This window comes from Monodelphis domestica, chromosome 2, assembly GCF_027887165.1.
Source record: "Monodelphis domestica isolate mMonDom1 chromosome 2, mMonDom1.pri, whole genome shotgun sequence".
Lineage (NCBI taxonomy): Eukaryota > Metazoa > Chordata > Mammalia > Didelphimorphia > Didelphidae > Monodelphis > Monodelphis domestica.
In genome coordinates, this window is record NC_077228.1 from 120213781 (window position 1) to 120226562 (window position 12782).

General features: G+C 35.4%; 1 protein-coding gene across 9 annotated transcripts in view; it reads left to right on the top strand.

Moving 5' to 3' along the window:
* RPS6KC1 (ribosomal protein S6 kinase C1) overlaps positions 1 to 12782 on the top strand; it is a 202945-nt gene that overhangs the window by 39814 nt on the left and 150349 nt on the right. For all 9 annotated transcript variants that reach the window (XR_008916212.1, XM_056815908.1, XM_007481378.2 and 6 more), the window contains one exon: positions 12440 to 12555. Coding sequence is in view for 5 of the 9 variants with exons in the window: in XM_056815908.1 (XP_056671886.1) it covers positions 12440 to 12555 (116 nt within the window). In the remaining 4 variants the exon portion in view is untranslated. The remainder of the gene's footprint in view (positions 1 to 12439; positions 12556 to 12782) is intronic.

Sequence of the window (12782 nt, forward strand, 5' to 3'; positions counted from 1 at the left end):
TTTCCAATAAACTGGGAAGGAGAAAAGCCAGAAGTTTGAATGTAGTCAAAGTCATGAGTTGGCAGCGGTGGCCATAGCATGAGCAGTTACTTAGCCCACATGACAGATTTTATTTGGCAGGCTTAATTCTCTTGAATATTTGGAAGCTTAGTATTGAACTGTAAAAGTCATGTTTGCTGAAAGTAAACAATAGCCACTTTCTCTAACATCTCTTGAACTGCTCTGTTCTTAAGGATGTTGATGCTGTTGATCATCACTGCAATCTTGGGTAGAGTGTTTTAGCTTAGAGGTTCCACAAAGGCAGGTAGGTGATGTGGTGGGCCTAGAGTCAATAATATTCATATTTCTGAGTTTGAATCTGGCCTCAGACACTTACTAACTGTGTGACTCTGGGCAAATCACTTAACCTTGTTTCCCTCAGTTTCTTCATCTTTAAAATGAACTGGAAAAGGAAATGGCAAGCACTCTAGTATTTTTGCCAAGAATACCCCAAATGGGGTCATGGAGAGTTGGGCATTACTGAAAAACAAATGAACACTATGCCACCACTCTACAAGGTATTTCAGAGCATCATAATTCCGATTCTATTTGTATAATAGTAGAATAGTTACCCTAAGAGGAGGACATGGTATGGATAAATATGATTATTACCATCCATCTTCGTGAATTTGAATTTTTTCACTTCTTTGGTAATAAGTAGAACAAACAATTTTGTATCTAGGATTACTTTTTATGCATGTTCTGTGTAAATTGGCCATTTAGAGATAACTGATTGGCAGATTGGATAGAACACTGAATCTGGAATTTAGAAGTCCTGAGTTCAAATGTGACCTCAGACACTTAGTGGCTCTGTGACCATAGGCAAGTTACTTAACCCTTTGTTTGCCTCAGTTTTCTTGACTGTAAAATGGGAACAACTGTACTTGTCTCACAGAGTTATTGTGAGGATCAAATAAGATAATGTTTTAGCATGGTGCTTTAGTAGGCACTTAATAAATTCTTGTTTACTTCTGTTTGCTTAAGAACTAGACCTCTCCTGTTTTAATACCTATAAAACTGCTATTCCTTGTAATTAATTCCCCACTTAAATCATATGCAAGATTGTTTTCCTTCATTTTTCTTTCTTCCATTTATGCCTGGGAGACCCAAATTGCTCTGATCTGTTATGTACATGTAATGTAATGAGCTTGTGGGAACAAGTACTGTGTTTATGATAGGTCAAAATGGAACAGTTATGGTCCCTTGGGTAATTAGGTAACCAAACATTCTTCCTCCTGAGGGATATATAGCATGGTAGATAGAGATGGCTTACCTAGCACTATTTTGTTAATGTATTTCAGGTATTAGGTAGTTTATAGAAACCTATTTTATGCAGACAGTTTTCTGAATAGATCCTTAATTACCTCACACTTATTTCTTAGGAGCACATTGTGTACATTAATAATTTTAAAACTTGAAATCTTTGACCATTAAATTTTTCTTTGAGATAGTATTGGCCTATTAATTGCTCTTTGTTCTCTTTGTATAATTTGTACTATTTCCTTCATATGGATTCAGATAAAGAGAAACTCAGCTGATAAACCCATTCCAGTTTTCACTTATACCATATCTTTCTAGCAAGATTATAAACCTCTAAAGAGAAGACATCATATTTCTTCTCTGTTCTTCACAGTGCCAGACACAGTGCTGGACATTTAGCAGGTTCTTAATTATGTCAGTTGAGCAAAAATATAATGGGTTTTATAGATATTCTTATTTTCAGAATAATTCTTTCCTAAGGAACTAAGATACAAGTACTAAATGAATTTTACTTTTGTCCAGAATTTATACTTTTGGGCTGAACTTTTGAAATTTGAAGTAATGTTTGTCGTATTTATTTCTGTACCATGTTTGCTTAACATTAGAATGATATCATTTTGCAAAATTATTTAACTTTTTGTGTTTAATTTTATTAAATATATGTTATTTCTTCTTAATTCATTAAAAAACTAGATTACATTTTCTTTTTTCTTTTTTTGTCATTCATTAAAAAAAAATTAAGTTTCACATTTTCTCCCTTCATCCAGCCTCTCTCTCATCCATTGAGAAAGCAAGCAATATGATCCAGTATAATGTGAAATCATGCAAAACATTTCTGTATTAGCCATGTGGCTAAAAAAAAGGCAAGAAAAAATAAAGTGAAGAACGTTTTTCATCATCAGTTCTCTCTCTTTAGGTGAATAGCATTTTTCTTCATGAGTCTTTTAGAATTGTCTTGAATCATTGTATTGATCAGAGTAGCTAAATCTTTAACAGTTGATTGTCATTACCATATGGCTTTTTCTGTATACAGTGTTCTCCTGATTCTTCTTACTTCACTTTGCATGTTTTCATCATGTAAGATTTCCAAGGTTTTTCTGAAACCATTTCTCTCTCATTTATTATAGCACAGTAGTATTCTGTCAGGTGACAAAGTGGATAGAGTGTTGGACTTGAAGTCAGGAAGACTCATCCTACTGAGTTCATATCTGGCTTCCCACACTTACTAGCTGTGTGATCCTAGGCAAGTCACTTAATCCTGATAACCTTAGTTCCTCATCTATAAAATGAGCTGGAGAAGGAAATGACAAACTACTCCACTGGAACTTATGGGGGGGGGGGGGAGTCAGTCTCCTGCTTTAGGAAAGTCTCTTTGTGGAGGTTGAACTAGGGAGAAAAGGAGACAGATTAAGAAGCTATTGAAATAAATGTCTGAGAGTTGATAAACACCTCAAGTAGGGAGTGGCTCTTTCAGTAGAGAGGAGGCAACAATATTGAATTATGTTGTAGAAATATAATCAGTAAGATTTGCCAACTTATTGGATATGTGAAATGAGGGAAAACTATGAATTGAGAATAGCTCAGGATCCAGAGTTAACAGAAATGTGTGGTATTCTCAACAGAAAAAAAAATATAGAGAGAGATTAGATTTGAGGGTGGGGAATGACAATGAATTCTGTTTTGGACCTGTTGAGGTTAAGATATCCATGGAAATCAAGTTAGAAATGCTTAGTAGGCTGTTGGTTGTATGATAGTGGAACTTAGAAGGACTAGAAATTGGCATATAGATCTGGGTTTTGTTTGCATAGAGATGATAACTAAACCCATAGAAGCCAATGAAGTCACTAAGAGAGATTTTAGAAAGGAAGACGAGAAAAGAAACAAGTACAGAGCCATAGGGGGAGGGAGAGCATATTCATAGTTACAGGACATGATACTCACAGTCCAGTAAAGTATATTGAGAAGAAGTAGTCACACAGGTAAGGTGAGAAAGAAGAAAGAAAGGTCTCAGAGATGAAAAACCCAGAGAGAAGGTAGTCACAACTGTCAAAAAGGCAATAGGGAAGTACCAACATATAGGGAGGGGTTTAAGGATAGAAATAGTCTCCCAGAGAAGGGATAGAGGGGATTGAGAATCCATGTAGATGGGAGTTGGCCTTGATGAGAGGGGCTTCCTCTTCATCAGAGATGGAGAAAAGGAGAAGAGGATCTCTGAGAAAGTGACTTTTTTTTTTCCCCAGTAAAGTATGAAGTGAGGTCCCCATCTTAAAGGTGGGAAGAGTACTGTTATGGAAGGCTTGAAGAAAGATGAAACAGTTTAAAACTGCTTCTGTGGGGAGTATGATATGAAATCAGGGAGTAAAACGCTTCCATTGCTGCAATTAAGATCCAGTTGAGATTAGATATTTGCAGCACATTCAGTCAGCATGATTATATGACTTGCTAGCTCTGTTTTACAGCATGTGAGTAGGAAAAGAGTAGGCTTATGATGGGAATAATACAAGGTTGAGTTTTTGTAAAGCATAATTGATGGAACAAAGCGGTAGGGGATTCAAGAACAGATGACAGTGTAATGTTGAACTGGTTAATTACAGGATCAAGATTGATAGTGAAACCAGAACAGACCTGGGAAAGTGGTGGTTGATTTTAGGATCCCCACTTAGATTTTCCATTTACTAATGAATCGAGCATGCAGAAATTGTCTTTTTTTATGATGTTTCCCAGACCATGTAGGGAAGAAACCTGAATATTCAGGATGACTTTAGAGACTCTAGAATTTGAGGGGTAGTGAGAGGAGAGAGAGGCTCTAATCTAATATAGTACAATGAAAAGCATTTATTCTAGACTATAAGGAATATATGCTTATTGTGTGCAAAGCACTGTCCCACATGTAGTAGCTTGGAACTGTGCTTCACATTGGTCTTGTTTTTGCTTCTTTTAAGGTTACAATCTCTTTTTTAATTTTTTTTCTAAACCCTTACCTTCCATCTTGGAAATCAATACTGTGTATTGGCTCCAAGACAGAAGAGTGGTAAGGGCTAACTAGGCAATGGGAGTTAAGTGACTTGCTCAGGGTCACACAGCTATGAAGTGTCTGAGGCCAGATTTGAACCTTTTTAATGAAAAAACTCAAACCTCTAAGCGTTCTAGTTAATTGAAATTTCACCATATATATGTGCTTTATTTGAATAGAGTATAAATCAACTTTTATGACAGAGAAGCAGTATAGTATAATGAATAGGAAAGAGCTAGCTCTGAAGCCATGAATATCTGGGTTCAAGTCCTGTGTCATTATGGCATATACTCTCTGTATGTAACCTCACAGTTTTCTTTAATATGATAAGTTGCTAAGAAGGTTCACTGGAAGAAGGAGTTTCCTCACCCGGGAGTTCCGGATAGGAATGAAATCAAAGGTCTAGTTCTTTTCCCTATCCCTATTTCTATAAACCAACTTATTTTCAAATTAGAAGTATTGATGCCTAGATTTAAAATTATATAGGAAAATCTGTAAACTTTTTAGGGTTGAAGGAAGGATTAGAAAGATCCAAGAAAACAATCATTTTGGAGAACAATTTGGAATTATGCTCAGAGAGCTAAAAAACTGAATACAGTGATCCCTTACTTGTCATGGGAGTTATGTTCCAGAGATCCCCCACAATAGGTGAAAATCCTCAAAGTAGTGGGAGAGCAAACAGACTGATGCTATAATCACTGAACCAATCAGCTCCCAGGATACAGAACACAGAGCTGTGGTTGGTCATCTTTGTGCAAGCTGTAGTGGTTTACTTCATTTCCACTGTGTACAATACTGTCTGTATTCATCCGCAGAATCCCACAATATAGCGAAAACTTTGAGATACAGAATTATATATATATATCTATATATATTAAAAAAAAACCATGATACAGTGAAGCCATTAAGTGAACCATGATATAGTGAGGGATGACTGTATACTCTTAGACTCAGCAACGCTGTTGATTGGGATGGAATATTACTGTGTTATAAAAAACAATGAGCAGATTAATTAAAACAACTTGGAAAGGATTATATGAGATAATAAAGAGTTACGTAAGTAGAACAAAGAGAACAGTGTATATTGTGTCAGATTTAATATTTGAAGAATTACTTGTGAATGTTAACCTATAGAGAATGACCCGAGAAGTGTAAACATGAAAGACATAGTCTATATATACATATCTTTTTGCCAGATTATACTTTCTATGGAATGGGGAGGTTAGGAAGAGGTTGAGATATATGGAAGTAAATCCATTTAATAAAAAGATACAAGAACCCTTTGATCTAGCCATACCCCTGTTGGGTTTATACCCCAGAGATAATAAGGAAAAAAACTTGTACAAAAATATTTATAGCAGTGTTCTTTGTGATGGCAAAAAAAAAAAAAAACCCTGGAAAATGAGGGGATGCCCTTCTATTGAGAAATGGCTGAACAAATTGTAGTATCATTGGTGATGGAATACTATTGTGCTAAAAGGAATAATTGGAGGAATTTCATGTGAACTGGAATGACCTCCAGGAATTGATGCAGAGTGAAAGGAGCAGAACTCAGAGAACATTATACACAGAAAGATACACTGTGGCACAATCAAATGTAATGGACTTCTCTACTAGCAGCAGTGCAATGATCCAGGACAATTCTGAGGGACTTATGAGAAAGAACACTATCTACCTCCAAAGAAAGAACTGTGGGAGTAGAAATACAGAAGAAAAACAACTGCTTGACCACATGGGTTGATGGGGATACGATTAGGGATGTAGACTCTAAATGATCACCCTAATGCAAATATTAATAATATGGAAATAGGTCTTGATCAATGACACATGTAAAACCCAGTGGAATTGTGCATTGGCTACAGGAGGGGGGTGGGAGTAGAGGAGAGAAAGAAAATCAATCACGTAACCATGGAAAAATATTCTAAATTAAATAAAAATTTTTAAGACCCCCAAAAAAGGATATAAGAAAATATTAGAAATGTAAGAATTAGGTAAATTATGTATTTTATAGAATCACTGTAAAAATAATTTAGTGAGATGATGCTGTAGGTTAATTTTCAATATAGCTTTTCAGTGAGACAGTTTTGAATGTCCTAAACAAACAGATTGGTGGATACAGAATTTCCTGAAAGATCCCATTTTCATGGTTTTATTCAGAAGAAGAGACTATCATTAGGAAGGGCAGATACTTGCACAGTAAAAATTTTTTTTTCTATTACCTTCATAATGGCAGGGAAGTTATGCTATTGTTTGGTGCATAATAGGTTCATAAATGCTTGATCATTGATTATCTGACTGATATTAGGGAGGTGAACCATTGGGTTTGCAGGAGGTTTTCTAAAGAAATCAAGATAATATTAAGTTTAGGTCTTAGGGGAAAAAATAACAATGATGGGTTGAAAGATATAGACTGAATTTTTTATTCAAATTGCTTTGAAGGTTTTTAAAAAAAGGTTTAAATTTTTTTAATTAAAAAAAATTTAACCCTTCCCTTATGTCATAGAATCAGTACTCTGTATTGTTTCTAGGGCAGAAGAGTGGTAAGGGCTAGACAATGGGGGTTAAGTGACTTGCCCAGGGTCACACAGCTGGGAAGTATCTGAGGCCAGATTTGAACCTAGGAACTCCCATCTCTAGGACTGGCTCTCAATCTACTGAGCCATCCAGCAACCCCCCAAGAAAGCTTTTAGAGGATAGTTTGAGAAGTCATATTTGTTAGTTTAATAGTATAACAATTAAATTTTTTTTTCAATTGTAGTTGATTCTAATATTCAGAAACATTTCCTTTTTGGAACTGTTCTAATTGGTTAATATTCTCATCTGAATCTTGTTTACCTTTAATGTTGACTGATATGAAGTGATTATGAATCTTGAAACAATAGGTATATCCAAGGGTGGAAGTACCTTAATTTAATCCTGAGCCATGATTGTTCAATATTATAGATTATCTTCAACTTTCACCCCTATGGCCATGTGTTATACAATGAAAGTATGATATTAACCTAAATAAATAAGCAATTTTTCTCTTTCATTATCTTGTGCGGTTCCATTTGTAATGTTTTATTATTGCAGTGAACTCTGCAGGCTAGAAACTATAATAGTTAGATTTTCATGCAAGCAGTGCGGAAAAAAATTTCGGTCCTTCTTGGATCTTGTTAGGCACACTCCAATATTCAGTAGTAGAACTGTGTTTTTAGATTTTGAAATGGCAAAAAGATATGTTGCTATTATTAGATTTTGAAGCTTTGATTAATTTAAAGTAAAAATAAAGCCACTTTTTCATGGTGATCATATGTTTTCACCATAATACTAGTTGTTACTTCAGAGTTTTTTACATAAAGATATGTTATACTATGATGACTCAAATGTTTTTGTCTGTACTTACTGAAGAAAACATAAGGAAGGCCCTAATGATTGCTTCCAAATGAAATAGAGATGACATGGTTCCAGATTCATTGTAATAAAGAGTTGAGACATCTGGGCTAGTGTTTGCATTTAGCTTTCTTTTGGTACAACTTTTTGAAAACAAAATGTGGTATGACTCTAAAAACAAACATAGAATACTTAGTAGAATGTTAACACACTATAAATTCTCTTGGGAAAAATGTTTTGCCTTTCCTGTACTTTTACCTGTACTTTTCCATCTCTTCACAGGAAAAAACACGTTGGTACTGAACATGGGAATTTAAAACAATGATAAGAGAACCAGCTATTAATAGTCCTTTGATTTCTCATGTTGTTGCTGCTGTTTAAGTGGAGTTTTGATTAAATTAAAGGATTAGCATCTAGGAAATGACCACTAATTATCCCATATATACCACTAAAATGATTTGGCTGTATCTTGCTAACTTAAAATAAAATAATTTTTCTGGGGGGATGGGGATACAAGGGTCATTTTTTATTAAATTGAGTCAAACTGCCTATGCGTGCTGTCTTTTTGTACTATTACTAAAATTTACTTATTTTGAAGTTGCTATTCATGCATGAGGACAAATAACATGGCATAGTGGATCAAAGGGTAGTTTTGGAATCAGGTGGCTTGAATTTATACCTTGCTTTTGAGACTTCCTTACTTGACGGGACAAGTTACTCTTTCGTGTCCTCAGTAACCTTTACATTGCAATTGAGTTGCTGATCTGCATGTATGGAAGCAATTTCCACATGAAAAAATTTCTACATCATATCATAGCAGGACTAAAAAATAAAAACTTCATATGCTACATATAGAAAAAATAAGTACCTATTTTAATGACAGACATTCACATGACTTTTTTTTTTAAACACAATTACTGCATCAGGAATACTTGTTAAGTGTTTACTTTGTGCCAAGTACTATGGTGAGCAATAAGAATAGATTTTTTCTCTTTCAAGGAACTTATCTGCCCTCTAATAGGTGAGACAATATATAGAAGCATTTAGCTGAAGGATAGATGGAAAGACCTGGAAATCTTTTTTTTAATTTTTTTTTCCCCAATTTTGCCTGTTAAAATTTTTTTTAACATTAAAAATCATTAAAGTTCCAAATTCTCTCCCTCCTTCTCTTTCTTCGCTCCTTTTCTTCCTCCACTTTGAGGAGATGGTAAACCACTTTATTTAGATTTTACATGTGCAATCATGTAAAACATTTTTCCAAATTAGTCATTTTGGGGAAGATATCTCAAACAAAAATGAAAAGAAGCTGAAAGAAAGTGAAATATAGTTTGTTTTAGTGTGCATCCACATTCCATTATTTCTTTCTGTGAAAGCAGAAAGGTATTTTTCATCATGAGTCTTGGATCACTGTATTGCTGAGAATAACTAGATCATTCAAGTTATTAAAAAAAATACTACTTTTACTGTATACAATGTGTTCTGGTTCTGCTCATTTCACTTGGTATCAATTAATGTAAGTCCACATTTTTCTGAAATCAACTTGCTATTTCTTTCTTATGTCACAATAGTATTTCATTATACTCATATACCACAACTTGTTTAAGCCATCCCCCATTGATGGACAACTCCTCAATTTCCACTTCTTTGCTACTACAAAAGGAACTACAATAAATATTTTTGTACAAATAGGTTCTTTTCCCTGGATCTCTTCAGGATACAGATCTAGTACTCATATTGCTGGATCAAAGGGTATGCACAGTTTTAAAGCTCTTTGGGCATAGTTCCAAATTGCTCTCAGGCCTGGAAATTCTAATAGTGTAGCATCATATTAAATAACAAAGTTTAGGATTCAGATGAAATGAGTAAGTTGATTTATTGGAAGGTTGGAGTGTTTGAGGGAATATCAACATGTCTGTTGAAGAAAGACCCCAGGATGAGGACAGGAGTTGGGAAGGAGAGGAATTTCTGACTGTGAGCCATGAATTAAATTAATTGAAGGAAGAAGTGGAATATCCTGGAGTTTGGTAAAAATAGCTACCAGAATCTAGATTGAGTTGTAAATATGAAATGAATCAACCTCAAAGGGAAAAGGTTACTGAGTGTTGATGTTAGAGCAAGAATGTAGAAGGTGATGGTAGCAAGAAGTAACTTTCCCACTTTAACCTATGAGTCGAGATAGGAATGAAAATGCCACCAGTACTTGAAAGGGTGGCCATGGATTTGTCATCAGGAGAAAACCAAGTCTCAGAACCAGAAGATGGAAAGAATGGGAAAGAAAAAGATTTAAGATGAGAGCAAGTTTGTTAGTTATTGATCAATCATTCCAGAAAGCACAGTAGAAGGGATAGGCTGTTTTAGGGTGGAATATTGTTGGAATTATATTGAGGGGAATGAAAATAAAGTTGTGGGCCACTGGGGACAGAGAACTGGGTTTGAATAATGTATTGAGTTCAGAATCACTGAATGGGGAAGGTATTTTAGGGTAGGAATGTATTAATCCCTGCTGCATGAGTACAGGTAGGATATCAACATCCCTCAGAATTTGGCCACAGGATGGGACCTTCTCAGGGCATTAAACATCAGTGTATAGCTGGAAGATGGAGGTGCTACTGATGTGGGGGCAGGCTTAGGCAAGTTACTGGGAGAAGGAACTTAAAGGAATGGTTTTTCTTACCCAGAAGGGCTATCAGGCTAGGCCCAGAGAATTGTGGAGGAAGTGTGATGGAATGGCATTTCTTTTCTCCCCAAGCAGGAAGGTCAGGCCATGATAGGGGCGTGATAAAAGGAGAGTGATGGAACATTGTTTCTCTTCTTTCTTGGCAGGTTAATGTTTAAAAAATAGCATTAGAACCAAGAATATTCTAGATATTTACTCAATTTTGTTTGCTCTTTTAAAATACCAACAGTTAGTATAGTTTCTTAATTTTTTAAATAAATGAATTTATCCCAAAACTCATAAAAATATTATCAGTAATACTATTATTACTACTAGCTAGCATTTATATAGTACCTTAAGGTTTGCAAAATGCTTTACAAATATTTGATCTTCACACCAACCCCATGGAGGAGGTGCTATTATTTCCCCTACTTTACAGATGAGGAAACTGAGGCAATGAGGTTAAGAGACTTATTCAGGGTCTTCCCATTATTAGCATATTAGCTTCTTGCCATCAGTGATTGTTTCATTCTTCATGTTTATGTCTCCAGTGCTTAGCACAATGTCAGGCCTGTAGGAAATACTTAATACTTGTTGGTTGATTGATTGTCCATCATACCATGAGAGCTGTTGCATCAGCACATCTTATTTTTGTATTATTTACTTTGATGGTAATGATGATGATAAGGTGAAATGACACTCATTTTTAGCACCTTTTATCTTTAAGTTTGCAAAGAACTTTACATATAATTTATTTCATTTGATCCTCAGAATAGCTCTGTGAAGTAAGGAGCATAGTTATTATCACCCTTATTTTATAAGTATGGAAGCAGAAACTCATAAGGATGAAGTGATTTTTCCAAGGCTATTGTTACAGACAAAAGGGTGGTTTCCACAAACTGTGACTGTGAAAATATGTAAATGGCTAAACTGTAAGGTTTTGGCCACATTGGTAAAGATAATTTTTGGTGTCTTGATTTTATATAAAAAATAAGTAGTCGCCATGGGAAAAATTCCCAAATATTAAATATACCCAAGTCAGCTGGGTTTTGTGGAGATTTTAATTACTACAAATGAAGGAATTAAGAAAAAGGAGAGAGAGAGAGTAAGAGGAAATAATGGGAAAAGGCCTAGGCCAGCCTAGGCTTAAGCCTTAAGAGAGATCAGTCAGTCTTTAATCCACTCACCACAAGATTTGTCCCAAGCAAGATTCTAGTGTTCAGAGAGACCCTCCAGTTCAGCTCCTCAGCTCAACTAAGTTCAGCCACCGAGAGCGACTGACCGAGAGCCCCCGCAGCCTCCTCTGACTCCTGACCTCCAATTCAGCTCCAAAGCTGAACTTTTTTCAGAGGCCTAAACCTTTTCCTTTTAAAGAGAAATTTCTATGTCACCTTCCCTAAATTTCTATGTCTACCAGTCACAGTAAACATTTTCCAAAGGACTGACCATTCTTAATTCACACCTGAGTGGACTAAAACTTTTGAGTAATTCACACCTGAGTAGACTAATGTTGTCCTTTGTAAGTTGCCTGATTAATTTGATCTGCATAGGTACTTAGCACCCCTTTGTATTAGATCTAAAAGTAGACCTAGCTTAAGGGTTCTTGCTTCACATTAAGTATGGGTTGGGGACTTTTCATTGTTCAATCAGGAGTTTACAACTTTATCTTCTCCTAAAGTATGCCTAAGTATGGGTGGAGTAATGTTAGAGTTCCCACCTACATTCCTGACTAAATTTCCTTCATTGTTTTAAAATGGGGAATGGTCCTAACCAAATGTTCTAAGGTAGAGTCTGAGAAATTTTAAGATTCACACTATAAGTGGTATTTTAAAAAGCCATATGCCTATCTGGAAGAAGCCTTATCAAGTATAATCCCTCATGTCTAATTTTGTTGCTAATACTGCTTCTTGTTATGGCTGCCAGGATTCAGTTTTGGAATCCAATACTGAGGACTGAATGGTAAGCCACAGCAAATTGGGCAATGGGGTATTAAAATTGTGACTACAGCTACTGCCGAACAGAGCTGTTTGTCCTGAGCCTTTATTATAAACCAGGATTGATCGATTTTTCTAAATTCTTGATTTTTGTTGCGATTTCAGGGCGATTTGATGAAACAGTGATTGAAGAGAGAAGACAGTGTGCTGAAGATCTCTTACAGTTCTCTGCCAATATCCCAGCTCTTTATTCTAGCAAACATCTTGAAGATTTTTTCAAGGTTTGTTACAACTTGTACATTTATTAAGCACTTTATTATTTTCTAACGTATGTACAATATTTAAAAATTTTAAAGGTAACACTTTCCAGTTAAAAAAAATGTTGTTTAAACTGTGTAACCAACCCTTGGCAAGTCACTTAAGTTTGCAGTACTTTAGGCAACTCTTTAAGACCCTTAAGTCACAGAGAAGGTACCAGCTTGCATTGCTAGAAGGATGTTCCTTACGA